At 41.2% G+C, this 25,669-nt stretch overlaps 2 protein-coding genes across 3 annotated transcripts in view; one reads left to right on the plus strand and one right to left on the minus strand.

Annotated features, from left to right (window-relative positions):
• JAK1 (Janus kinase 1) overlaps window positions 1-22,494 on the minus strand; it is a 129,896-nt gene extending 107,402 nt beyond the window's left edge. Inside the window, exons 1-2 of one of the 2 annotated variants that reach the window (XM_055305511.1) lie at window positions 22,264-22,494; window positions 21,539-21,617 (exon numbers count right to left, since the gene is read on the minus strand). The gene's annotated coding sequence lies outside the window, so the exon portion shown is untranslated. The remainder of the gene's footprint in view (window positions 1-21,538; window positions 21,618-22,263) is intronic. The other variant, XM_055305510.1, reaches the window with a different exon arrangement.
• LOC129497057 (TATA box-binding protein-associated factor RNA polymerase I subunit D-like) lies at window positions 3,590-4,868 on the plus strand. The gene has a single exon (XM_055305513.1). It carries the CDS (start codon window positions 3,672-3,674, stop codon window positions 4,488-4,490), a length of 819 nt encoding a protein of 272 aa, XP_055161488.1. The 5' UTR covers window positions 3,590-3,671; the 3' UTR covers window positions 4,491-4,868.
• Window positions 22,495-25,669: the final 3,175 nt, after the last annotated feature.

Consider the following 25,669-nt stretch of genomic DNA (forward strand, 5'->3'; position numbering starts at 1 on the left):
TAATAACGTTTAAAAGGCTTGCCAAGAAAGACTGGGTAAGAGGGAGATTCACCACCCACAGAGAATCACTGGAGCTGAGCAATCTATCACATGGAAATTATCTTCCACTTCCCTGGAAGGAGAGAGGAAACCATTTACAGCCCACCTACACAGGCTATGTTTCTATATACATGTCATCTCATTTAATATTCAAATTAATCCTCATAGGTATAACCAGCCCCATTTCTCCAAATAAGTTATGGTAAATAAGTAAATGGAAAGGCATTGGGTAACTTGCCCAACGTCAGAGAGCTATGATTGGAATTCAAGCTCTTCCCTGCTGAAACTCTCAAAGGAAAATATTTAAGATCTCAGTAAAAATAAAAATCCTCCAAGTCAGCCTTTCACCCATAACCGTATTTCCTTCCACAATGTTTCCTCTAACGTTCTACTTTCTAGGTTTTGAGAATAAGTGTTTGTTAAATAAAGCAAACATTCTACACTAACAAGAGGATGTTGTATATTTTCCACTTACTGAGCACCAAAATAGTTAATTATGGATAATGTCATCAGATGCATTTTTCCTTCACTGGGGATGAACTATGGAAATGCATGCAAATACTCCAAATAACCTCAGAGGAACTATAAACCATCTTTTGCAATATGATCAAAATAATGCATATCACAAAGGAAGGGAGGAAAGAAAGAACAACAGCTATTGGGCACTTCATTCTAAGTACTTTAAATATTAGGGCTTCCTTAATTCTCAGCAACTCTAGGAGGTAGGTATTACTATTATCTCAGTTTTATAGATGAGTAAATAGAGACAGAGAAATTAAATAACTTGCCCACAGAGAACGTCCTAACTCTACTGTCCACACTATTCCCCACCATACTGTCCCCACAGAGCACTTCCAGTCTGTGGCAACTGCAGATGAACCAGAGGACAGCCTTCTCTAGCAAATCAGTGAATGATTTATAATCCTATGTATTTAATGGTATATGTTCTCTTATTCCAAGAGAAGGGGGCTTCAATGGACTGCCAAATTGATCAAAGAGATTAAAAAAGATTTATATAAGCCCTAATTTCCCAGGTTTGGACTCCAGTCCAAGCAAGAGATAAAAGTGAAAGAAAGGCAGTAGGAGTGGAGATGGAAAGGCAAGGAGAGAGGAGAGCAAGAGCTGTGCTCTTACTCAAGTCTGTATCAGTAAGTGTTAAGTGAAAGTGAGTCCATGATCAAATATAGCTGGAAAATAGTTAACTGAGTAACATTTAATAGTTTCTTCACTGTGAGACTTCCTAAGACTTTAGTATGTTAACATACATGTTGGTCCCCCCGAAGAAAAGGATAAACTAAGCAACATGCAATTCCCAAACTTAATCTGACCCTGAAATTCGTTATTCACAGGACATCCTCAGAACAAACATTCTCAGAAAGCACTGGACTGAAAGGATGTTTAACAGTTAAAAACTGGTCAAGCTTGGTGGCCAAAACTCTATGACAGAGGAGTCAAAAAACCCAAGGATCAGGCATAGGTGACCAGTGAAGGTGATAAGAGGAGATTAAGATAATGGGCAGGGAAAGATGAACTTAGTTTTCATCCTGTTTGAGCCAGAGTTGTCAAAAAAAAAAAAAAAGGCCAGTTCATAAAGCAATTGAAACCAGGGTCTCAGGAAGCCCGGGTGGCTCAGTGGTTTAGTGCTGCCTTCGGCCCAGGGTGTGATCCTGGAGTCTTGGGATGGAGTCCCACATCGGGCTCCCTGCATGGAACCTGCTTCTGCCTCTCTTTCTCTCTCTCTCTCTCTCATAAATAAATAAAATCTTAAAAAAAGAAAAGAAAAGAAAAGAAAGAAACCAGGGTCTCAAAGAGATATTTGTACCTCCATGTTCATAGCATTATTTACAGTAGCCAAAAGGTATAAGGCAGCCCAAGTGTCCATCAACAGATGAATAGATAAAATGTGGTATATACATTCAAAGGAAGACTAACTCAGTTTTAAAAAGGAAGGAAATTCTGATACATGCTATAACATGGATGAATCTTAAGGACATTATGCTAAGTGAAATAAGTCAATTACAAAAGGATAAATACTGTAGTGAGGGAGTTCCAGGCAGGTTGCCCTAAAATATGCCACTCTAGCATATTGATTATTTTGAATTAAAGTTACTTAAGAAATGGCCAGTACAGCAGGAAATAAATTCCCCATGAGAAGGGTACCCTCCTTGCAACCCACAGGGTAGAAAGCATCCTTACTGTTAGAAATAGGAGATTCAGGGTGGAGGCGGCTATATAAACATGACTTGTTACTTCTTCATTAATTTGCTACCCCAAGCCCAAACTTTTTGTCTTACCAATTCTTCACAAATTTATTGTTTAAGGTAAAAAAGGGTATAAAAAGCTGCCTTGCTTTGGTCACTTCTTTGAGTCTATTTTTACGAGCTCCCATATGTATAAAATTAAATTTGTTTTTCTCCTGTTGATCTGATGCCAATTTAATTATTAGACCAACCAAAGAAGCTACAAGAAAGGGAAAATTTTCCACTTCTACAGTATGCATCCACTCATATGAGGTCCCTAGAGGAGTCATAGAAACAGAAAGGAGAATGGTGGCTGCCAGGGGCTAGAAGAAGGGGAGAATGGAGGGGGGGGGTGCATTTAGTTAGGAATATATTTTCAGTCTTGCAAGATGAAGAGAGTTCTGTAGACAAGTTGCACGACAATGTGAATGTACTTAATACTAGTGAACTGTAACTTAAAAACGGTTAAGATGGCAAATTTAATGGTGTGTATTTTACCACAATTAAAAATAATTTTTTTAAACTGCCAGTTCAAGATGTTATGGTAGGCATTATTTTTATCTGTCTAGAAACCTCTCACCTCATTTGGTTCTGTTAGGCCTATAGTTCAGTATCCTGCCTGACCCCCAACCATGACCCAGAGTTGACCAACCACTGTCTACCTATGGGACCAAAAGGTGACCTAAAAGACCTTCAGGGAGATTTGATGAGTAGAAGCCAAAATTATATCTTGGGGCAGCCAGTTGTTCTCTTTCAAGCCACTTGGAGAAAACCTTACTATGGCAAGAAATGAGACTAATGAAGAGAAACAGAAACAATGACTCCTAATGAAGGGATTATGCCTTGACATCACTGAAGTTCACGGATTCTCTTCCTTCCTCCTCTTAGGTGGTTGTAGGTATCTGGGCCAATAAACCCATCTTTTTTGTTTAAGTCACCAGGAGAGAACACAGAAATCTAAAAGAAAAACAACCACACTGAGCTATATAGGTCCTTGAGTAAGAATTTTCTCTCCATAGCTCCATTTGCAATTTTATCTGCAAAATCACATATCTTTAGAAGAACAGTAGTACACAATCCCATGATTTTATGAGTACAATTTCAAATTTAACATAGTATTTCCAGTTGGTAAATACATCAGTCACTATGTCAGGCCAGAATGCTATCACATTTACGAAGAAAAGTAATTTTTAAAAAAATCATTAAATCTACACTAGATAATATATAGGAGAGACACACAAACCATGAAAGACATATAGCTAGACCAATTTAGAAATATAAATGTTCCTCTTTCCTTCCGCGTGGTTGTTGGGAACTCTGAAGCAAACAAGTGGTGATTACAATTTGGAGAGGACTTGGGGGAGAATAAGTAACGAATTTTTTCAACCTATAATGGCATCTAATTCAGCTGTAGAAATTGACAATGAAAGTGATAATTCTTCTGGTAGCAGCTTATTTAAGACTCAGTGTGTCCCTTACTCACCAAAACAGGGGCAAAGAAACCCTATTAGAAAGTTTGTTCGTTCATCTGGAGGTGTTGAAGCAAGAGATTCATCTAGTGACTCCTCTTTTGAACCAAGACCACTGACTTTAAAAGCTATTTTTGAAAGATTCAAAAAAAAGAAACGTAAAAAGAGGAAATATAAGCCAAAAGAAAGACCAAGGGGAAGACCAGAAGGAAGAAAAACCACTAGACGCTCCCAAATAAATAAGAAACAAGTTAAAGACAAAGGATCTGGGTTCCCATTTTTAGAATCTGAGAATGTAAAAAAGCCATTACCATGGAGAAAGATTTTAAGCTTTGAGCAAGCGGTGGCAAGAGGATTTTTCAACTACCTTGAAAAATTGAAATATGAATACTATCTCAAGGAATCCTTGAAACAAATGAATGTTGGTGAAGATTTAGAAAGGGAAGATTTTGACAGTCGTAGATACAAATACTTGGATGATGATGGATCTCTCTCTCCTATTGAAGAGTCAGAAACAGTGGAAGAGGCTGCAACAACTCTTGAACATGATGATGGATGTGATATAAAATTGGTGGACAATAATGAATTCATAGTAAGTTCTGAAATACCAAAGAAAATGAATCTGTATTTAGGACAAGAGGAATATACTGAAGAAGCTGCTTCGTCTAAAAAGAGAGCATCAAAGTCCAAAAACATGGGACAGAGGATAGAATGGTCTGAAAAGGAAGAGATAGGAATATGAATATTAAGGCTTTTCACTTGAAAACAGTGTCTGGACTTAAAGGGGTGAATACGATTTGAACTCATTCATGTTTAGAGGATGTTTGAGAACCAGGAAGATCATTTATCTATTTAGACCCTAAATGGGGCTCTAAAGAAATTGGACCTCAAAGATTACAGTGGGGAGTTTTTGAAGTATGTCCATATTCAAGTGGAGATCCAAGAAGACCTCTGGACAGTGACGGCTGTGGATTGAACAAAAGTTTGTTTTAAAAGTGCTATTTTGGTTGAAGATCATCACTCTGGCTTTGGTGGAACTATGGTGATTGGCGGCAGAAGGAATCACATGTCAAATATCTTAAATAAAAATATCTTAAATAAAAATTTATTAATTTTAAATAAAAAAAAAGAAATATAAATGTTCCTAAATTACCTGAAGCATAACACAGAAAAGAGTGCTTAAATTATGACCCTAAAGCGGAGGCTTTTGATGGAACATACTAGCACTGAAGTCAAAGAACAGGAAGGTGATAAACAGATAAGATCTCTCATCTGTGCTTAAAGAACTCCACCCTTTATCAGGTCTTCAACTCAATGCTCCATTAACTACAGGTTCCCTTGGTTTGGTTTTTACCAATTACTGACACAGTTTAATTTTATCAAACACAAATCTGATCAAAAAACGTTAGGACTACTGAGGTATAATGGCTCTTTTCTATGAACCAGGAGGCATGAAGTAAGGAGCAAATACAGAGAAAAGAAATTAATGTGGCAAGCATGGCACTAGCTCGGCAGACTCTGACTTATGCAAAGAGGCTATCTAAAAAGCTGTCATGGTGGGAGTTAATGTCAAACCAGTTTCACACCTAGAATCTGAAAAGCTCACAGCATAAGGCTGCACAGAGGAGCCTGAAGCAAAAAAATCCTGAAAGTGTACTGTGCTCCCCAGGGAGTGCAGTTATAAGCTTGTTGTCACAAGTCTCTGCAAAGATAAACTAGCCTTGCTGATTTCATTGAAGCAGACCTGACCAATAAAGTAACTTCAAAACACTGAGAATACTATCCATGTGAAATCTTTATAACCACTAACCAAAAGATTCACCCTTTGAAATTGCTTTTGGGTATCTATCTTTGTCATAAAAGGTTAGCAGCCAGTTTAATCATAAGGGGGGATTAAAAGACGACCCTATTTTACTTGGAAGAGTTTGAAGGTTCACTGCAACACACCTGGTAAACGCAAAATGATAAAGCCTGTCTCTTCCACAGGATTATCTTCCAGCAGCTTAAAGTGGCTTCCACCTCACACCTTCAGAGTAAATCTTGGAATCTGGCAGCCCAGAATGCTTATGATACTGTCTAACCATTAGACAAGATCTAACCATTTAGAAACACTGCTCAGACAACCAAAGTCCCCAAAACCGTATACTCAGCAAAGAACCTAGAGAACTCGCTGTTCTAGAACACCCAACTGGATAAATTTAAGATGTTTCCATTAAAGCACAACATAAATCACAGCATAAATAAGTATCCAAAAATCTTAAAATGTGAAAAAAAATCCAGAAAACACTATCATTTATAGTCTAAGGAAATAATCAGAAAATTCCACAAAAATGGAGGCACAATGATGGTTTACAGAGGAAAAACAATGTATGTTCTTCTTTAGAGGATTAGATAAATGAACTTTTATTCATCCATACTAAGGAAAACTATATACCATAAAAACTTTTATCACCCTAACCAAAATTTATTAGATAAAATTGTGAGGAATCATTTAGTGGAAAAAAAAAAAAAAAAACAGGTTACAAATTAGCATTACGTTCTATGATCTCCTTGAATTTTTTTTTTTTTTTTGAAGATTTTTATTTATTTCAGAGAGAGAGAGGACAGAGACGGGCGGCAGAGGGAAAAGCAAGCTCCATGCAGGGAGCCCGATGTGGGACTTGATCACACCCTAGGCCGAAGGCAGGCCCTAAACCACTGAGCCACTCAGGGATCCCCGAATTTTTTAAATTTATTTATCTATTATGCATGAAACAAAGTGAAATAATAAAGGCTAAAATATTAACAAAAATGTTTATCTGAGTGATAGATCTTGGAATTTTTATTTATTTCTCAATTTTCCTAAAATTCAAGTACAGTATTAACTTCTTTAAAATGATAAATAAAATTTTAAAAGAAGAATCCACGAGCCACAGCAAGTTTCAAATGACTGCCTAGGAAGCAACAATATTAGGCTTACAAGCTCACTTCTCTGAAAAATAGATAAAAGAATGAATAGCTAACAGTATTCTGTATGAAACTATATTTGTTGAATATAGGCTAAATTATCTGAAATTCCAAAATAACTCTTTAGAGAAACAACTAAAAAAGCAAGTGCCTAGTGTCTATAGAAACTAAACATAACACAGATCAGTAAGACCACAGAATATGTATCTTTCTTGTATAAAATCAAATGGTTACAATTATTTTGAATTTGTAGGCTGTAACTCTTTAATGACTAAAGAAAAAGGCTGGGAAAGGTTTAAAAATGTTTCTCTCCTTCGAGGTCCAAGTCAAGGTGAACACTTTCTAACTTTGAGGCCCCAGGCTTCAGCCATAAATACCCTGACTCAATTACTTCCTGAGGCCTCAGTTCCACAGTAAGAGTATGGTGAGAGCTAGCCTCACTGCAAGAACAAGACAAGGGCAGGTCATTCTGACCCAGTTATGTGATCAAGGCCTTGACTGTGACCCGAAGGCAGCAGGCATAAAGACCAAGCCTCTAGGAGGCTCTGCCGACCCAAGTGGCAAAAGAAGAGCCAGGCCCCAGCTGGACTTGAGCAGATTGCACCGGGGGGGGCGTCACGGGCTGTGCCATTCCCCTAAACCAGTCAAGAACAGTCAAGTGCAGCCCTGTGGCATGGTGGGAGAGTACAGTACTTGGGTCTAGTTCATAATCACTTCACCTGTCTCCATCTTAGCTGTCTTAAGTTTTAAATGAAAGTTTTAGAGAGCATCTTGTTATTTGTAATGAGCTCTCACTACTTTGTTTTTGCTGTCCAAATATGAACTGTTATCTCCATTAAGGTCTAACAGGCTGGGGATGCTTTGTAAAGTGTCTTTTCTAGGGCAGCCTGGGTGGCTCAGCGGTTTAGCGCCGCCTTCAGCCCAGGATATGATCCTGGAGACCTGGGGTCGAGTCCCAGGTCAGGCTCACTGCATAGAGCCTGCTTCTCCCTCTGCCTGTGTCTCTGCTTCTCTTTCTCTCTCTTTCTCTCTATCTCTCATGAGTGAATAAATATTTTTTTTTAAGTGTCTTTTCTGACAAAAGGAGCAGCATAAAAAAGAAATGCCAGTCGAAATGATCAAATAGGTCTTTCACAACATAATCCCAGAGTTAGCATTTTAAGATGTGTTCAATACTACTTACTGACCATCTATCTGCCTGACAGCAGGCACAGGGCTGAAATAGGACTAAAGGATAATCAAGAGGGACTTGGTCCATAACCTCAACTTCCAGTGAGGCAAGAGCCAAAGAAAGGAGCTTTATCTCTTCTCCCACAAGACACTGCTCTTCACAATGTCTGATGTCCAATGGCTGGATCCTACATAATCCCAATTTCTCTTAAATAATCTTTAAATCTTCTACCCACAAATACGTGTATCTTAAATTTCTCACAGCTATTTCACCAAATGGTCATTTAGTTTCTTAATTTCTACATGTAAATACCTTCTGTATCATTTCATCACTCAATCACAAATCCAGCACAGTGCTGTTTTTTGTTTGTTTCTTTGTTTTTTGGTTTTGTTTTTGAGTAGGTTCCAAGCCCAGCATGGAATCTAAGGTGGGGCTTGAACTTAAAATCCTTAGATCAAGACCTGAGCTGAGATCAAGAGTCACACACTTAACTGACTGTGCCACCCATGTGCCCCAAAGCTGTATTTTAAAAAATGCACTAAAGTGCTGGCCTGCAGAGGTCTTGGGCAAGTCATATGATGCTCTGATTCTTAGTGTTCTCTGTTATAAAACTGGGGAAGTATCCCTGGGTGAATTCGATTTCTTCTAACTCTTAGAATTATTATAATAATTTCTGATCATTGTGTGCTACAAACCCTTAAACAACCCCAACTAGAAAACGTCTATAAACTTAGAACCCAGTATGTTGGGGTTCACAGCAGACTTGTCTCCACGATTCCTTAAAACCATTAGACCTATCACTTCTAACCTGAGAAAAGTAAACAAGACTCCAAGCCAAGAAAGAACTTGTTTGACTGCTTTCCTTGCCCCTCTCAATTATCAAAGTAATAGTCTCTTAAGTGGCTCCCAAATACCTTTAAATGTCTCAGTTCAGCCTAGCATAAGCAGTATTTTCATCTGATTGGTAACTATGTGGCAATATTCCTCTTTCAATGTTGCCTGACTCTTACTGCATTGATTTTTTTTAATTGAACTATATCGAGCATACAGAAAAGTATAAAAAAACATTGATTTTTAAAGAGGACTAAATAGGTCTCTTCATAGAGTTCCTAGTATGTGCCAAACACAATGCTAGTAGTTGGGATACAAAGGTCAGCCACAGATGAGAACAGATAGCTAAGCAAATAAGTGCAATAATGTGTATAAATTCCAGAATGTGCCTAGTTCAGGTGTGACATACAAGCCTTTCAGGTATATCAATGCAGTAACACACTCGAACAAATACACTGGTACTCTCTAGTTTATGCAAGGTTTTGCCTTTTTAAAAATTCATTCCCAGTTTGTCTGAAATTTAAAGCAGTGTCTCCCAACACGCACTGCTATAAATGTGGTTAGGTTTCCAAGCCAACCCACAAAAGACCAATTTAAGACACAGTATCTGAAACAATATACATCTTCCCCTGCAAAAAGAGAAAACATACTTTCAAAGAGAACTATGAGTGACCTTGTCATCTTGAAAGCTGGAGCTGAAGTTTAAGCAGAGTGTTAAGTTAATAAGGGGTGCAGATGGGAGTGGTGAGGAGGTGCCTGCTGGCTTTAAGGCAACTAATCTCAGGAATTCTGAGACCAATGACCAGGTAGGCCTCGCTTCTATCAATCCAGGTTCTTTCACTTAAAAACTGGGTGCCTTTAAACATGTGATTCGATCATGCTGAGTCTCGATGTACCAATGTGAATGGCACTGAGTAAGCATTCAGTACACAATAAAGTAGTTTATACATTTTTTTATTTGCTTGAGACTATATGGCTCTCATATTTCTTTGTATAAAAGTAGCCTTAACACATAGCTGGTTTATCATTCAGAATGATAAAATGTTAGAAAATGTTCAGTTTCCACATAAAACCAAACCAGATTTTTAAGTATCTAGACAAGAAATACACAACGGAGAGGACTGCTGAGAGTATATGAGAAAAGGACGGTTTGAATTAAACTAAGAAGGCACTGAAGACAGAGAGAAAAGATAGACTTGTAAAAAGAGGATCCTCCTGATAAGATGTGAGAAGGAATTACAAGGAATTTCCAGTGATTTATGTGCTGTCTACACAATGCGAGGAAGACAGAGAGACCATAAATAATAGTGGCAAGCCCTGATGGGGTGCTGGTACATACGCACACACATGCATGTGCACGCATGCTCATGTAATCCTTACAACCTGAAAAGTAGGTGCTATTATTATCCTCATTTTACAGAAGAGGAAACCAAGACTCAAAAAGGTTGAATAACTTGCCCAGGATCACTCAGCTAATGAAATAAATCAAAATTCGAACTCACAGACTCTATAGTTCCAGATTTGGAAGTCTAAGCCCCTACCTTATACTGATGCTTTTGTAGCAACTGGAAGCCAGCTATTTGCATAAGGGGGTTTCTTGCATCAGAAGTTCATAACTTGAGTAATATCTATCAGCAATAAAGTTCCCACTTACAAACATGTAAACGTTACATAATCATTTACAGATTCCCTGGCAATTTTCAGTTTCTGGGGTGGGAGTGAATAACTGCCATTTATTGAATGTTGGCCGAATCCCAGGCACTCTCTGAAGCTATTCCATATATTCTACCTCATTTAACCCTCACAAAACCACCTTTTTGATAGGCACTATTAAATTCATCTTGAAGCTGAGAAAAATTGAGGATCAATTATGAGCACAAAGTCACAGAGCCAGCAAGTGGCAAAGGACAGCCTCAGACCCAGCTCTTCCTGGTTCCAAGTCCAGGCTGCTTTTCACAGCACCTCTAGTATACTCAGATCCAAGCACTGTAAACATGGGGCATGTTATATAATAACCAGGTAATAAAATGTGTAACAGTAAACCAAGTTTGATTTACACTGTCAAAAATATTTCACAAGAAAAATACTGAATTCTGTTTAGGAGAGCTAAATGAACTGAGTCACCTGTTTCACCCCCATCCTCCCACAAAAAACAATCCTTTCAGATCCTCTTTATTAAAACTTAACATCTAACAATACCAAATACAGGTGCACGAGGCACTTCTCTGAGAACCAAAAATTGCTTCAGAAGCATCATACTATAAAACAGGATAGAAACAAGCTTCGTAGGTTTAAATGCCAATGTCAGCCAAAGAACAAACAAAAACAAAACAAAGAGGCAAGAGAAAAGACAGGAGATAGGGTTTAAGTTATACCTCAATAAAGCTGGGAGTAGGGGAGAAAGAGTAGATAGCACATGTTTTTGTTTTTAATCCCAGAGAGCTTTAAATTTGAATTTCAGGTCTGCCATTTATTAGCTTTGTTTGCTCATTTGGAAAATGATGCTGTTAAGATCCAAATCCCTGGCTATTAAAAGATAAAATACCAAATGCAATGCATGTACAACAACTGGCACATAGAAGTTTATTAATCTTGAGTCTCATCCTCTTGCTGCTTTCCCTTCCTATTCGCAAAAATGTGCTACACACCACAAACCTGGGAGACATGACCTGCCCCAAGCACACGTTAACCAAAAGATTACAAGATACTTACAAAGCACCTTTCTCATTTTCCACCAAACCCATGTCATGTTTCCCATATTGCCCCAGAGCCTTCTTAATTGTTTCTTCTGAGATATTTATCTCTCTTACCATGTTGGTGTCACCTCAGGATAGGTAACTAAGAGGCTAGTGTTTATTATTTATATTTCTAGCACCAAAAAAGTTGAGCTAAAACCTATATAAAAGACACATACAACAGAAGAACCATTCATTAAAACAAAAACATAATACATGTGACAAACAATCTGGTGGGAGACTGAGGCAGGAAGACTACTGTAAGAAAAGTGGACAGCAATCTAAAACAAGCAAATAACGGCCCTGAACTGTCTGGCAATGAAATGTTATAATTTAAGAGCACTCATTTCTCTTTCCTATAAAAAGAAACATCTCCATTCTTGAAGAGGAACATCAGTAATTTGCCTGAACTTATTTATCTAAGCTATTGACAGGATCAAGAATACAACCAAAGTCTTCCAAAATACCTAATCTTTCACAAAACTGTGTCTCTTTATAGAAGACGCTAGGATTTAATTTGGCCCAATTCCCATCAGCAAAACATTCCCAGTTAGACTGTCTACAAATTGTATATATCTATACAGGACTTAGCATTTATTCAATGGACCTACTGTGAAAGGCGGTATTACAGTGAATGAGACTGTTCCTGGGCTCAAGGACCTTGGGATTGCATAGGGGAAGCCGGCTTACAAAAGAACTGAGGCATAAGGTGGAACACAATGCTCTATAAAAGAGGACTGCATACCACCGCCGAAGCACTACATGTATACACACCTCTTATTGGAGAGAGGAGGGGAGGGATCAGGGACATTTGAAAGTGACTTGAAAGGTACAGGATTGGGATCCCTGGGTGGCGCAGCGGTTTGGCGCCTGCCTTTGGCCCAGGGCGCGATCCTGGAGACCTGGGATCGAATCCCACGTCGGGCTCCCGGTGCGTGGAGCCTGCTTCTCCCTCTGCCTGTGTTTCTGCCTCTCTCTCTCTCTCTCTCTCTCTCTCTCTGTGTGTGTGACTATCATAAATAAATAAAAAATTTAAAAAAAAAAAAAAGAAAGGTACAGGATTTTGGCAGATGGAGAGCACAAGACATGGGCAAAGTGCATTAAAAAAAGAATGCAGAAAAACAGAAAAAATGTTTAAGGCCTGAGTGCAAAACAGTAAATAACGTATTTTGACACAGTGCAGAAGCGGAGAAATGGGAGAAGCTGAAAAGTTGAGATCTTATCACAAGGAGCCTTGAAAGCCACACTAAGGAAGCATTTCGACTGTTTTCTGTATGCAACAGGGACTGACGAAGGCTTATGGCCAGGCAATTCTATGACCTGAATCCAGCTGCAAGACCGTTCATTGTCTGTATGGAGGGCTGGAGGCAGAGAGACTACACGAGAAACTGCCGGGTCACCCAGGTAGAAGAAAGAGAGCTCAGAGACAGAGAGATAGTGAACAAGCAGAGGTGCAAATACTGGCAGGGAGCACTACGAGCACTGGGCCAACTGCTGTCTGTGAGCTGGAGAAGAAGGAAAGGGGAGAAGTCAAGAGAAGTCTAAGACAGGGGTCAGCAATTTTGGCCCATGTACCAAATCTGGCCTGCCACCTGTTTTGTACAGCTAAGAAGCTGTACAAATTTTTATGTTTTTAAGTGGTTGGGGAAAAAATAATATTTTGTGATGAGTGAAAATTCAAATTTCAGGGTCCATATATAAAATTTTATTGGAACACAGCCACTCTCATTGGTTTCTATATTGTCTACATTTGCTTTAATTCTACAGGAGGATCGTGTAGTTGTGACAGAGGCAGCCTGGCCCTCAAAGCTGAAAATATTTACTGTCTTTTCCTTCGTGGAAAAAGTTTTATGACTGCTGGTCTAAGAGGTTTTGAGGGTGGTGAACAGAGATGGCATTAAGAGGAACAGAGAAATTCTCCACGGGTTTGGTGGGATCAGAAAGAGAGATACCAATTCTGAAACAGTTAGGGGGGGTGGGTGTCAATAAGAAATCCAGGTAAGGGAGCCCAGCATGAAATGGAAAGACCATCCCCCCTTGGGGCCTGGGCATCTGCTACTCCCCCGGCCTGGTACACTCTTCCTCCAAATCACATGATCTGGCTCCGATTCATTATTCAGGCCTGACTCCAATGCCACTGCCCAGGAGGAAGTCCCTCTCCCAACTATTTCAGCATTCTCTCTTCTCATTACCTTATTTTCTTTATTGCACTTATCACTGCCCAAAATTATCTTACTTAATGACAGGTTTCACATCTTAGAATGCTGACTCTTTAAGGAGCCTCTTGTTTCCTAGAGCATCCCCAATGCTTTGAATCATGCCTAACATGGCTCGATAATTGGAGCTCAGGTGAAAACAAGTTTTAGGAACAAATGAGACTTGCCATTTGCAGCAGCTTGGGGAAAAAGGAGAGAGGAGAAGAGAGCAAAGTCACAGAAAGGTACCATGTTTCAGAAGCCAGATAGCAGTGGGGCTGTGGAACATCTTTCAGGAAGAGAGTGTTTAATAGCATCAAATGTTTTAGATATTAAGAGTAGAAAAAAGTTACCAAGTGTGATAGCAAGAAGCTCACCGGTGACCTCAAAGAAGAAGGCCCAAGAGCGTGGAGTGGTAGTCAGATTGCAAAGAATTAAAGAATGAGTGAATGGGAGGAAGGTATTAAGCAGAGAGTGGGCAGAGAAAGGAGACGTGCTCCCAGGGCAGTAGCAAGGGCAGGGTGGTGGGATCCTTCTTTCTTTTTTTCATACAATGATTCAAGTCCCATTATGTTACTGCCCTGTTTTAAAGCCTTCAATTTCCCCTCCTATAAGGCCCAAGGTAATATGGCCCATAAGGCCCTGCTTGATCAGGTTCCTGCCTGCCTCACCAGCCTGTTTCTTTGTCCTCTCTGCTCCAGCTGCAATGTTGGTTCCACCCCAGGTCCTTTGCACATGCTGTTTCCTTTGGCCAGAAAAACTGCTTCCTCTTAGCTTAGCTAACTCTTTCACGCTTCAGATTTCAATATTAAAAAAAAAAAAGATGTACCGCAGAGACTCCCTCTTCGTACTGCCTTCAACCTCCAGAGCAAACTAAGACATCTCTCCTGGTAGTTACCATAATCATAACAAATAGTCGTAAAATTGTTGAATTATTGTTTTTCCCACTAGCAAGGATCAGGTCTTGTCCTCATATAATACATGATTTACAGATAATTGTTAAATAAAGGAATAAGCATGAAAACATGAAAGCATTTTTATCTCAGCCAATTTGTGTATCTCCCGTAGCCTACTTCCTAAATGCACATCAAGTGGGCTTACAATTTACATTCCAACCAGTTGGCTTTCTCTATCCTCCCCCTCCTCCTAACCAACCTGGGCAAATGGTCATTCTAAACAAGTGAAAAGATGGGATTCTTCAGAGATAACACCATATATCAAATGATTTTTTCCAATTAGAAAACTAATATATGGTTATTAGCAGATCTGCCTATTTTTACAGAATGGCTTTAACTGAACACAACAAAAACAAAAACAGCCAGAATATTAAATTTAGGCATTGCGCATCTAACTTTTTTGTTTTGTGAATCCGCTCTAAAATGGGTCTGCAGGTATACAATAAAAGATTCATTGCATCTCTTTATTATGTAATTATACAAATCACATCTGTGTGCCTCCCTGCATGTGATCTTGTTAAATAACAAAATTTTTCACTGGGAAAATATACATTTGGCAGATTGTTTTCTTATTGATTTTTTTAACTTTGTCTTTTCTCTTACCATAAATAAAAGATTTTAAACTCTAATTGAAAAAAATTGCTATGAATTACAGCCTTGCTACAGCTTGAGCAAATTAACTGTGTAAATAAGTCTGCAGATATAATTGCGCTTAATTGAATGAACTGTTGTCAGTTCTAATAGCTGTAAGCCCTTTAAATCACTATTAAAAACAAGAGTTGCATTAATTACAAATTGTTCTTACCTATTTCCACCTGATACATACATTCAAACATAGCTGAGTTACCCAACGTACTTGAATATGATAAACCTAAAATTTTATTTTAAATACCTACAGGTCAGCTTACTCATCATTTGAACTGGACTTCCCTTCCACAAATACAAATTAGGGAGTTTTACAGTTTTCTCCTTCTCAAACGGAAAGAAAAGGAAAAAATGCAGCTAACTTCTTTGCTATCAAAGAACATGGGATAAAAAGAGCACCTTTCCAACCACCTGACAACTGTTCTTGCGACTATAAATGCATCATAAATATCACTGAGAAGGAACTAAAGGCATATTTAAAATATGAACAGGAGGAAGGGCCAACTTTCTGTATAATTTATATTTTGAGCGAACTTTGCTTTTGGAAAGCACACATATGGAAATAGAAACTGATAAAACAGCATTCAGGAGAAACTGAACACATATTTCAGAGTTCCTTTAAACTCTTATAATTGCTTAAATAACAAAACTCCCTAACACATCATCTGACTTAGAAGATTTTTAACTTCCACACAACTCTGAGGACATCATTTTACAAACGGGTATGCCTGTGTTTCTGCCACTTCCTAAGTAAACTGAATTAGTGAAAGCAACACAGAACCTTTATACGGACTTTCCCAGAAAGTCTAATACATTCCTACCAAATTATATACCTTGCATGATCTTTAAAGTTAAATTAAAGGCATCTTTGTGTCTCATTTTTCCCTAAAAATACAGCAGAACCTAATGTATTATCACCTTTGGTGCTGTCTACATAATAAACTCCTCTAGATTTGAGAAACTGTCTACTTTAAGTGCCTAAACTTTTTTGATTTAACCATTTCTAATTGTAGCCTTTCTGATACAGAATCTATCAGTTACTGTTTTATATTTAGTGGATCACACTTTCCTACCATCTTAAAGCATTCTGAATACAATTTGAGCTCTTTGTTTTTAACCCAAAGTACATTCACCAATAAAAAATAATCAAGCCAACAAATTTTTAGCTTATACCATGTGCCTGGCACCATTCCAAAATCCCCAGGCATAGTCATTCAATCCTCAAAACAGTCTTATAGGTCAGTACCATCTTTAATTTTATTGATAAGGAAACATACTGAAGTTGGCCACATTATCCCAGCTAGGATCAAAACAAGTAGCCTGCCTCCTGTGTCTCCAAAAATACAGATTATGAAAAACAAGGCTAAACCATAGGTTTCCTACCTCAAGGTGTAAACAAGTTAACCTGATTTAGTCTTTCCCAGCTGGGTTCTAGTTAGTCTGGCCTTTTTCACAGAGAGCCACAGCTCCTCCTCCTAGCCTGCAGAGGCAGTCTCCTCTCACTCCTAAGTAACCCTTTCCCAGAAGAGTTAAAGCAAACTCCTGTGAGCAAAGATTCATCACTGGCTTCTCATTCTGCAGAAAACCTCTTATTGAGCTTGTCCTGTTGCAATCCTGACAGCAGCTTCTTACTCCACCCCTATCCACCACTTGTACACCTCCCAACAGCCCAACCCTAAAGCTCCCCTTTTCTGCTAGAGACCAGACCTATCTATCTCGCCCTTTCCATTAGGCTCCACAACTCGACCTCTTCTTAATGGCTTGGTCATCATTAGCAACGCCAATTACCATATTGTGTTGTGATGGGGACAACTCCAACTCGCTAGGATATTTACAATGGCATTTGCCTCTCCACTAAATGGCACCACCCAGACTATTTCACTTTTTAAAGTTATGGTTCTGCTTTTCATTCTGCTTCTCACTCACTTCCAAAATAAAAATTAACACTGCTTGTCTCAGAGAATATGCCTTCTTGTATTCATCCTCTTAACAACAAATATCGTTTATGTTTGTTGTAGTTATTAATCTCCTCTTGACTTGAAAACCAGTTAGATTGACTGTCAACAAACGCTTTATAAATTACAAGCAAATCAAAATAGGTTTTCCTCCACTACAAGGAAAGCACACATGGATTCCATGACTTCTACAGTGGCTCTAAACATTTCCTGCTTCCTAGCAATCTTCTGGATAGTTGATAGGTGGTGAGTAAGTAAGATATTTTCTGTGATGGGGGGAGAGGAAAAGATAACGGTCAACTAAAGCTGACCCTTTCAGTGTTCCACAGTTGTTCCACTTGCTAATGATGTTAGTGCTTGAACTCAAGAACTATGAATGGTTCCCTATTCATTCAACACAGGCCACAGCCCCTGACCTCACACTGCTCAGACTTGTGGACAGAGTCTCAGTCTTCACAATCTGGCCCCATCCTGCATGTCCAGCTTCACCTCCTGCAGCTGCCTCCCAGTTTTCTACACTAATCAGAGTGGCTGCCTCCTAATTTGTCACCCACACTATGTACCTGCCCACCTTTGTGCCTCTGTTTATGCTCTTTCTGCTTCAGTTCCCTTCCCACCCCTAGACAAGAGAACTCCTACTCACTCAAGGCCCAATTTTAGTGAAACCTCTTCAAAAACAGCAGTGGGCAGGGCTTCCAGCAAGGTTTAGCTTTCCTCGGGTCCCAGCAATCTTAGTTCTAACCTCTACTATAGCATCACCCACACTGTGTTACAGTTTACATACAGCAGGCTTATTTCCATATAAATTATCTTATCCATCTGCCAGAAATTGGTAGGTACTGAAGATATGTTTCTACAGGTAATTAATCTGTTAACATTAAAAAATGGGGGACTTCTCAGTCCTCAGACTTTAAAGGAGTGCCATGAAGGTTCCTAGGAAACAATCTACATTCACAAAGTAGGACTGACTCTACTGCATGTGTAAAATCTACAACTGAGAAACCCTGAATGAACAGTTCCAAAGTTCTTCCACCTGACTGTAAATTCTATAAGGACAAGGATTTTTGCATGTTTTGTTCTGCTTATTCACTCCCTGAGATTCACAGCAGGGACTCAACAAGTATTTAACTGAACGAATAAAGGAATGAACAAAGTGTTGAGTGAATATTACTGCTAAGTAAACTCAGTTACCACAGATTAAAAATATCCCAACAAAGATCAGCTCTGTCTTTTGGCTAGAGTAGACTTAAAGAAATTTTCATTTTTTTCTCCTAAAGCAGGTCTTGCCTCAGGACTGGGCAATTTATTCACAGAGCACCAAGGAAAAATGTGTGCCCAGTGCCAGCTGCTAAGAATCACAGATCATAAAACCTTAGAAGTAAACATATCATGGAAATGAACTTAATGTTTTATGCTTTCTTGTTGCCTCAAACGGCCAAAAAAAACTGGTGCACTTCAGAGGGAAGAATTCTCATAGGAAGTAGTTTCCTGCCCCTGAAACCCGCTCATTTCAACATGGCAGCTGTTTAAAAGCGCATGTTACCATAGGGTTTTTGAGACAGGAAGCAATAGTGGCACACCTAGCTGAGTACAGGGGAGAGCAAGAGGTAGAGAGGAAACAACATGCCGGATGAGAACATGGCTTGGAGGTTAGCCCACAAAGTATAAAAACAATGAACCAATTTCTCTAATGATATTTCTCCTATGATATACCTGTACATGGTAATTATCAAAAAAGAGAAAATGAAAGGCGTAGAAACAAATAATACCTTCTCTGGTCACCAGCTGCTCCCCCTTTTCCCATCATTATCTCTTCTTCCAATTTTAAGGACTCATAGAAAAGAAATAGGTAAGAACTTGATTGTCTGTAAACAGGAAAGGGAGTAGACCATGGATGACTTTTCTACTTTCCTCGATTTTCTGATTTTTCTACTGTGAGTGTTCCCTCTTGTTATACTGAGAAAATAATTCTTATGTTTAAAGAAACTGTAGAGCTGAAAAGTTTATGTTCTAATAAGAAAACTACATAAGTCCTTTACCCCCAAAAAACAGTAACAAAGAACTCAATAATACCAAACCATCCACTCTTTTCACTCAATAACCTTGACCTCTTTGCTCCTCAACTACTGGTATATCTAACAGTTTATTTATTTAAAATATCATGTTTTCGGGACGCCTGGGTGGCTCAGCAGTTGAGCATCTGCCTTTGGCCCAGAGCCTGATCCTGGAGTCCCGGGATGGAGTCCCACCATCGGGCTCCTTGCATGGAGCCTGCTTCTCCCTCTGCCTGTGTCTCTGCTTCTGTCTCTCTTGTGAATAAATAAATAAAATCTTAAAAAATATCATTTTTATGATATTTTATATATATATATACTTTGTCACTGAGTTAATTAACCAATTCCTCAATTTTTCCTAATGTGGAAATGAACAAGAAAAATTTCCTTGTACAAATATTCACATCTCAGATGATAAATTTTCTAAAAGTATATTATCTCATTAGAACAAATTTAGGAAATACATAATAAAAATATATACAATATGTGTGTGTTTAGGGAGAGAAACACTTAAAGGAGAGTTAGAAAACACAGATCTTGGTCTCTGGTAATAAACCTTATTAACTCAGTTATACATTAGCGTTTCTTCTATAGAAGTGAATATAAATCTACACGTCCTCAGTACTTGCTTCAGCTGGGTTTCTGTCCAAATATATATATGACCTAAAGCTATTCAGAAGAAGCTGATTGATAACTTTAAAACAGTACAATTTGTGGTCTGCACTTGAAACCACTAGTGTTTGTGAACTCAGAATGTAAACTGACAGACCTAACAATCTGACTTAAAAGCACTCAATGTAAGTTTCTTCATGCCATTTAATCCGAGTGTCTGTTCTTGCAAAAGCACCTCCACTCTCAAAACTCCTTATTTTTACTATCTCTTTAACAAATGCCTGAGTTAAAAAAAATTTTGCAACCTAATTCACCTTATTACCTTAATCTGTAAAGGGTGGATACCAAATGACCAGAAAGATAATCACGAGTATAGCATTAACCAAACTGATAGTAAGACTGCTTAAATTATAGCAAATTGAAATGTAGTTATCTTTTGTAAAATGTTTGAATTATTTTATCTAAATATGTATAATTTATTTATCCTCCCTCTATCATCACTTCCCAATGGTTATAATTAGCATACTGTGGAATGGAAAAATCAGTGTGGAGTGTCACAATTCTCAGATTTAAAAATAAATTTTTGCAGCTATTTAGGAAAATTAAGATACAGTGAAAGTGCTTAGTAAATATGATATGTAGAATTAAGAAGAGGATGTAAAAAAAAAAAAGAAGAAGAAGAGGATGTGATTGCTCCTATTCATCATGTCCACAATTGTTAGGTATGATTATTTACGCCTTTAAACTGGACCTATATATACATAGGACACAATTTCTCCATAATACACAGCATATTGTTCCCCAAGTGTCTGGTATCCTCATCGTCTCCGTTAACCTTCACCACAAAGTACAAAAGAACACATTGATCCTTCAGCGAGAATGATTCCCTGGTCGTAGGAAATATCAGAGTCACCAAAAGCAAAAAGCGAGAAACAGCACAAAATGGGGTTTTGGAAAGGGAGCTGAACAGATATTTAATCAATATAAAATGCTCGTCTTAAAAAAAGATTTTGCGCTGTGTAAACGCCCATACGTTTGAATCCTTTTCTTAAAAAATCTGCCAACAAAGAACTCCATGATCATATCGAATTGTTCCTGCATTCTACTCATCGCTTAACTATACGAGGTTCTCAACGCGTTCCTACCTGAAAGAAGCAATGACAATCTTAACACCACTGTGAACTCCTGCCACTGAGAGAAAAACCCTATGACTCGTGTTTAAAAAAAAAAAAAAAAAAAAAGTTAATAGCATGTATTCAACCGGGGGCAGAGGACAGCTCACAGCCACGTATGAAAAGAAGTGGCAGTGTCCTCTTCCGAACGGGCTCACAGGAATTCACAGAGAACATACAATCGTTTTTAAAAGGCGAACACCTAAATTAATAATAATAATAATAATAATAATGTGAACACCTGCCAATCTGGTCTCCCTAAAGAAGTCCCTTGGTAAACAGACATCCAAGGAGCCGGCATCCCTGGAACCTTGGGATGTGACGGGGGGCGGGGGGGGGGGGTACCAGCCCTGCTGTAGCGATGTCTCCCTTGGATGCTTGGCGACCACGTTCAGAGGGGGTCTGAAGAGTAAGACCGAAGGGAAGGCCAGAGACCGAGACCGGCCCCGCTTTCAGGCCCATTACAGCAGGGCTCGCACTTCCCCGGGGGGGGGGGGGGGCTCTCGCTCTCACCGTACCTCTTCCCTGGCCCTCTCGCCCGGGGTGCATCTCTCGCCCTTCTCGCTGGCTGTCTAGGGCCAGGGGTCTCGGAAGAACCTAAAAGGGGAGGGGGGCGTTTCCTGAGTCCGCAAACGCGCCCCGCCCCCCGTCTTGGCCCCAAACACGGCCCCAAATCCCAGAAACTTTCCCTCGCTGAGCTCGCAAAGGAGGAAAACGACGAAGCCCCTCAGCCTCGGTGTGGAGGCCGGAGAGAAACCCTCCTCCCCGCCCCCCCGCCCCCCCGCCCCCTCCAACCACGGCAGTTCAGCCCGAGAGCGGGCGGTCAAGTTCTCGGGGCCAGAGCGAGGCCCGTCAGACCTCAAGCCCGCGCCTGCATCTCAGGGTGGTATAAACAGGATGTCAGCGCGCTCCAGGCTTGTTTATGAAAACTTGACGTGCGCTCTGGGGGGCGGGGGCGGGGGCGGCGAGCCCTGACCTTCCCTCCGCCATCCCGGCGTGCGGCCCCCGCCCCCCAGCCTCCCAGCAGCCGGCCGGCTCCGCTCGACTGGAAATCCCCCGCGTCCCCGCCCGCGCCCGCGCCCACACGCCCCCGCCCCCGCCCCCCGGGCCAGCGCCGCGCTCGCCGAGCGCCGGGGGTGCGCGGCTCGCCCCGCCGGGGAGCAGCGGCCGCGCCGCCCGCCGGCGCCGGACTCCGCGCCCCTCGCTTTGCCGGCCGCGGCCGCCTCCCCCCCGTGACACTCACCACTTCCGCGTGCGCCCGGGCCGGGCAGCGGGCGCTCCGGGTCTCCGCGCAGCTCCGGCCGCCCGCCCGCCCGCTCGCTCGCTCGCTCGCTCGGCAGCCAGCCCCGCAGGGCCCCGGCGTTGCGCGCGCCCGCGGGCTGAGGAGGGGGCGCGGGACCGGCGACCGGGGCTGGGGCGCGGGCCCGCGCTGTCTGCGGCTGCTGGCTACTCCGCCGCCGCCGCGGCCTGCGCTCCGCGACGCTCCCGCCCCGCCCCGCCCCGCCCCGCCGCTGGCTCCGCCCCCCGGGCCGGGGCCGGCCCCGCCCTCGCGTGACGTCACGAGCGGCGGTCCAGGAAAGAGGGGGCGGCGGCGGCGGCGGCCGCGGTGGAGGCTCGAGCTCTGCAGCCGCGCGGCGCCCGGCGCCCCCGAGCTGCCCCCTCTCCGTCCGCAGCTGGCTTCGCTCCTTCGCTCCTTCACTCCTTTTTTTTTTTTTTTTTTTTTACCGTGTTTTCTGCAAACACCATTCTAGAAACGAGAGGTCGGCCCGGGCAGATAGTAAAACTGCCGTCAGGTTTGGGCTACAGGTCGACCCCCTGCTAAGCGTGGCGTGCCCTCCGCCACAGGTTCCCGCGCCGGGATGCCCTCGTCACAGTCCTCTAACCCCTTGTCCCGAGAGCCTAACAGGGGAGCTGGGCGGCCCTGGACTCCCCGGAACTTAAGATCAAATAAGTCTTGTCTGACATAGGCAAATTTCTTCACAGCCGACGCATTCCGTATTTAAAGAGCTCTTTCAAATTTAAAAAGAAACTTGACGCTTGTTGATACCTAATGTATTCAGCGCTTTTCATTTTTTTTGAATAATCTCTCAAAGTAGCCATTATTTTATCTATGACAAAACAAACTGAGGCTTATGAATCTTAAAGTCACACCACAGCCAGGATTCAGATCCTTGTAGGATTCTACAGCCAAATCTTGACAATTTTACTTCCGAGGTATCTCCCGTTCCAACCACGTGATCCAAGTTCCCCTCATCTCTTTACCTGAAGGACGACAAGCACCTCTCCAGTTCAGGTTCTGCATCACTCCAGCTTCCAATTAATTTTCCACAGTGAGCTTTTAAAAGTTCAAATCTGTTGCAGTCTTGAGCTTGAAACACTCCAGTGACCTCCCCCTGAAAATCTGCCTAGGTGTGGTCAGGCTTCTGTAGCTCACTGTGGAAGGAGGCTGCCTCACATGCCCTGATTTGGCTAATCCAGCTGGAGGGTTTCTGGTAACTTGAGGGATAATTTACCTCCTCCAGAGCAAAAAGTGCTGGTGTGGAACCTGGTGAGTGAGGAGAGCATTTTAGAGCATTTTAGGGTTCTGGATTTTAGGTCTGGCTCCCACCGTTAGTCACTTGGGATACCCGAAATAATTTACAGTTTACTCATACAAGTTGAGGAGCAGACTAAAAAATCTCCAGTGTGCCTTCTGGAAGGATATAGGAGAATTCACAGAGAAAACAGGAGAATCAAACAGGGAAGGTCCTGGCCCAGTTGCCTCCATAAACACTTATGGAGTGTTTATGTTCACCGGCTACTTCACTTGCCATTCAGCTATTGGCATCATATTCTTCACCTGTTAAATTGGAGTAATACTGGGCACCTGGGTAGCTCAGTCGTTGAGCCTCCGCCTGCAGCTCAGGTCTTGATCCCAGGGTCCTGGGATGAGTCTGCATTGGGCTCCCTGCAGGGAGCCTGCTGTTTCTTCTGCCTGGGTCTCTGCCTCTCTCCCTGTGTCTCTCATGAATAAATAAATAATTTTTTTAATTGGGATAATATCTTCCTCATTGGGATTATGCTGAAGGCGAACAAAGATCATGCAGGCCTGGGTGGCCCACATGGTGGGCTTGGTAAATCACTTTTGTTGAGCTGGGTCTTAAAGTAACAGGTTGGACATGAATGAATGGAGATGGAAACATGAAAGAGCCACGTTTCGGGGAAGGCAAAGAATAAAGATAAAGTCAGGACAGCAGCAATGACCCCATCCTACTCAAGAATGAATTTGACTGCTATATAAAAGGAATCAGAAGGGCCTTGGTTGAGTGTATTTCCCTGTATGAGGCATTACACTAAATGCTGAAGATTCTGGGGGAAAGACCTAGTTCCTGACCTCTGATGCTCACATTAGAGTAGAATAACAGGTGACAGATCAGTGTGATTCATGCTCTGATAAAAACTGATCCTAGAGGATAATTACCCAATCTAGCCTGAGGAAATTAGGAAGGAAAGAAGAAACTACAAAGGAACAGATAAATCACAGGAACCCAGGCAGGGATCATGGCATATTCAGACAGTAATACATATATGTTGTGTGGCTGGCAAATAAGATGGGAGTTATGCACACAACTTGTCTGAAAGACATAGTGTGTGTTCTTGAGGTCTTTAAGCGGGTTTGTATTTTACAAGAATCCCCCTAGGGCAGGGTTTCTCAATCTCAGCACTATTGCCATTTGGGGCCAGAAAATTCTTTGTTACGGGATGCTTCCTGTGTATTGCAAGATGCTTAGCAGCATCTCTATCCTTTAACCACTAGATGCCAGTAGCAATCCCCCTTGCTTTTCCTGCACGCCCCCCAACCCCCCCCCCCCTCCTGGCCCAGTTATGACAACCAAAAATGTCCTCAGACATTGCCAGATGTCTTCTGGGGGACAAAAATCATCCCTGTTGATAATCACTAAGGTAAAGGTAAGGTGGAGGATGGATCTGTAGCATTATAGAGCTGCAGGCTACAAGTGATAACATCAATATTTAAAGCAGTGGACTAGGGAGAGATAAACATGAAAGTGTCAAAAGCCTTAGTAGAAGAGACTGCCTGGTAACTGGTTTAGATGTGGGCGCTGAAGCAAAAGGAAGAGCCTCACGTGACCGAAATTTTCCAAATTAGTTGACAAATTGACTAAGAACAACCAACCACTAGCTAAATTGGATAAGGAATTCAATTTTATCTTTGAGAATAGAAAAAGTTTGGATAGTCATCCTATAAGGAACATACGAGAGAGAACAGTATGAAAGGAGGACTACATATATTTCCTTCTAATATGTAACATGAAACCTGCAATCCTGCTACAAATATTCATCTAAATTGAACTAAACCGAATGCAATGAAGTAGAAACCTCTTATCAGGAAATTTTCAAAAAACAACCCCATCCAACCAGCAATCATTCACATGGGTTTCCCATGGAAATCTTCATCAAAAAAAGTGTTTGCGGGAAGCCCATGTGGCTCAGTGGTTTAGCACTGCCTTTAGCCCAGGGTGTGATCCTGTAGACCCAGGATCAAGTCCCACGTCAGGCTCTCTGCATGGAGCATGCTTCTCCCTCTGCCTGTCTCTGCCTCTCTCTCTCTGTCTCTCATGAATAAATAAATAAAATATTTTTTTAAAAAA

Source organism: Nyctereutes procyonoides, unplaced genomic scaffold (assembly GCF_905146905.1).
Source record: "Nyctereutes procyonoides isolate TBG_1078 unplaced genomic scaffold, NYPRO_anot_genome, whole genome shotgun sequence".
NCBI lineage: Eukaryota > Metazoa > Chordata > Mammalia > Carnivora > Canidae > Nyctereutes > Nyctereutes procyonoides.

Coding starts and splice junctions, on each gene's coding strand:
- LOC129497057 (XM_055305513.1), top strand. CDS start 3,672: ATGGCATCTAATTCAGCTGTAGAAATTGACAATGAAAGTGATAATTCT.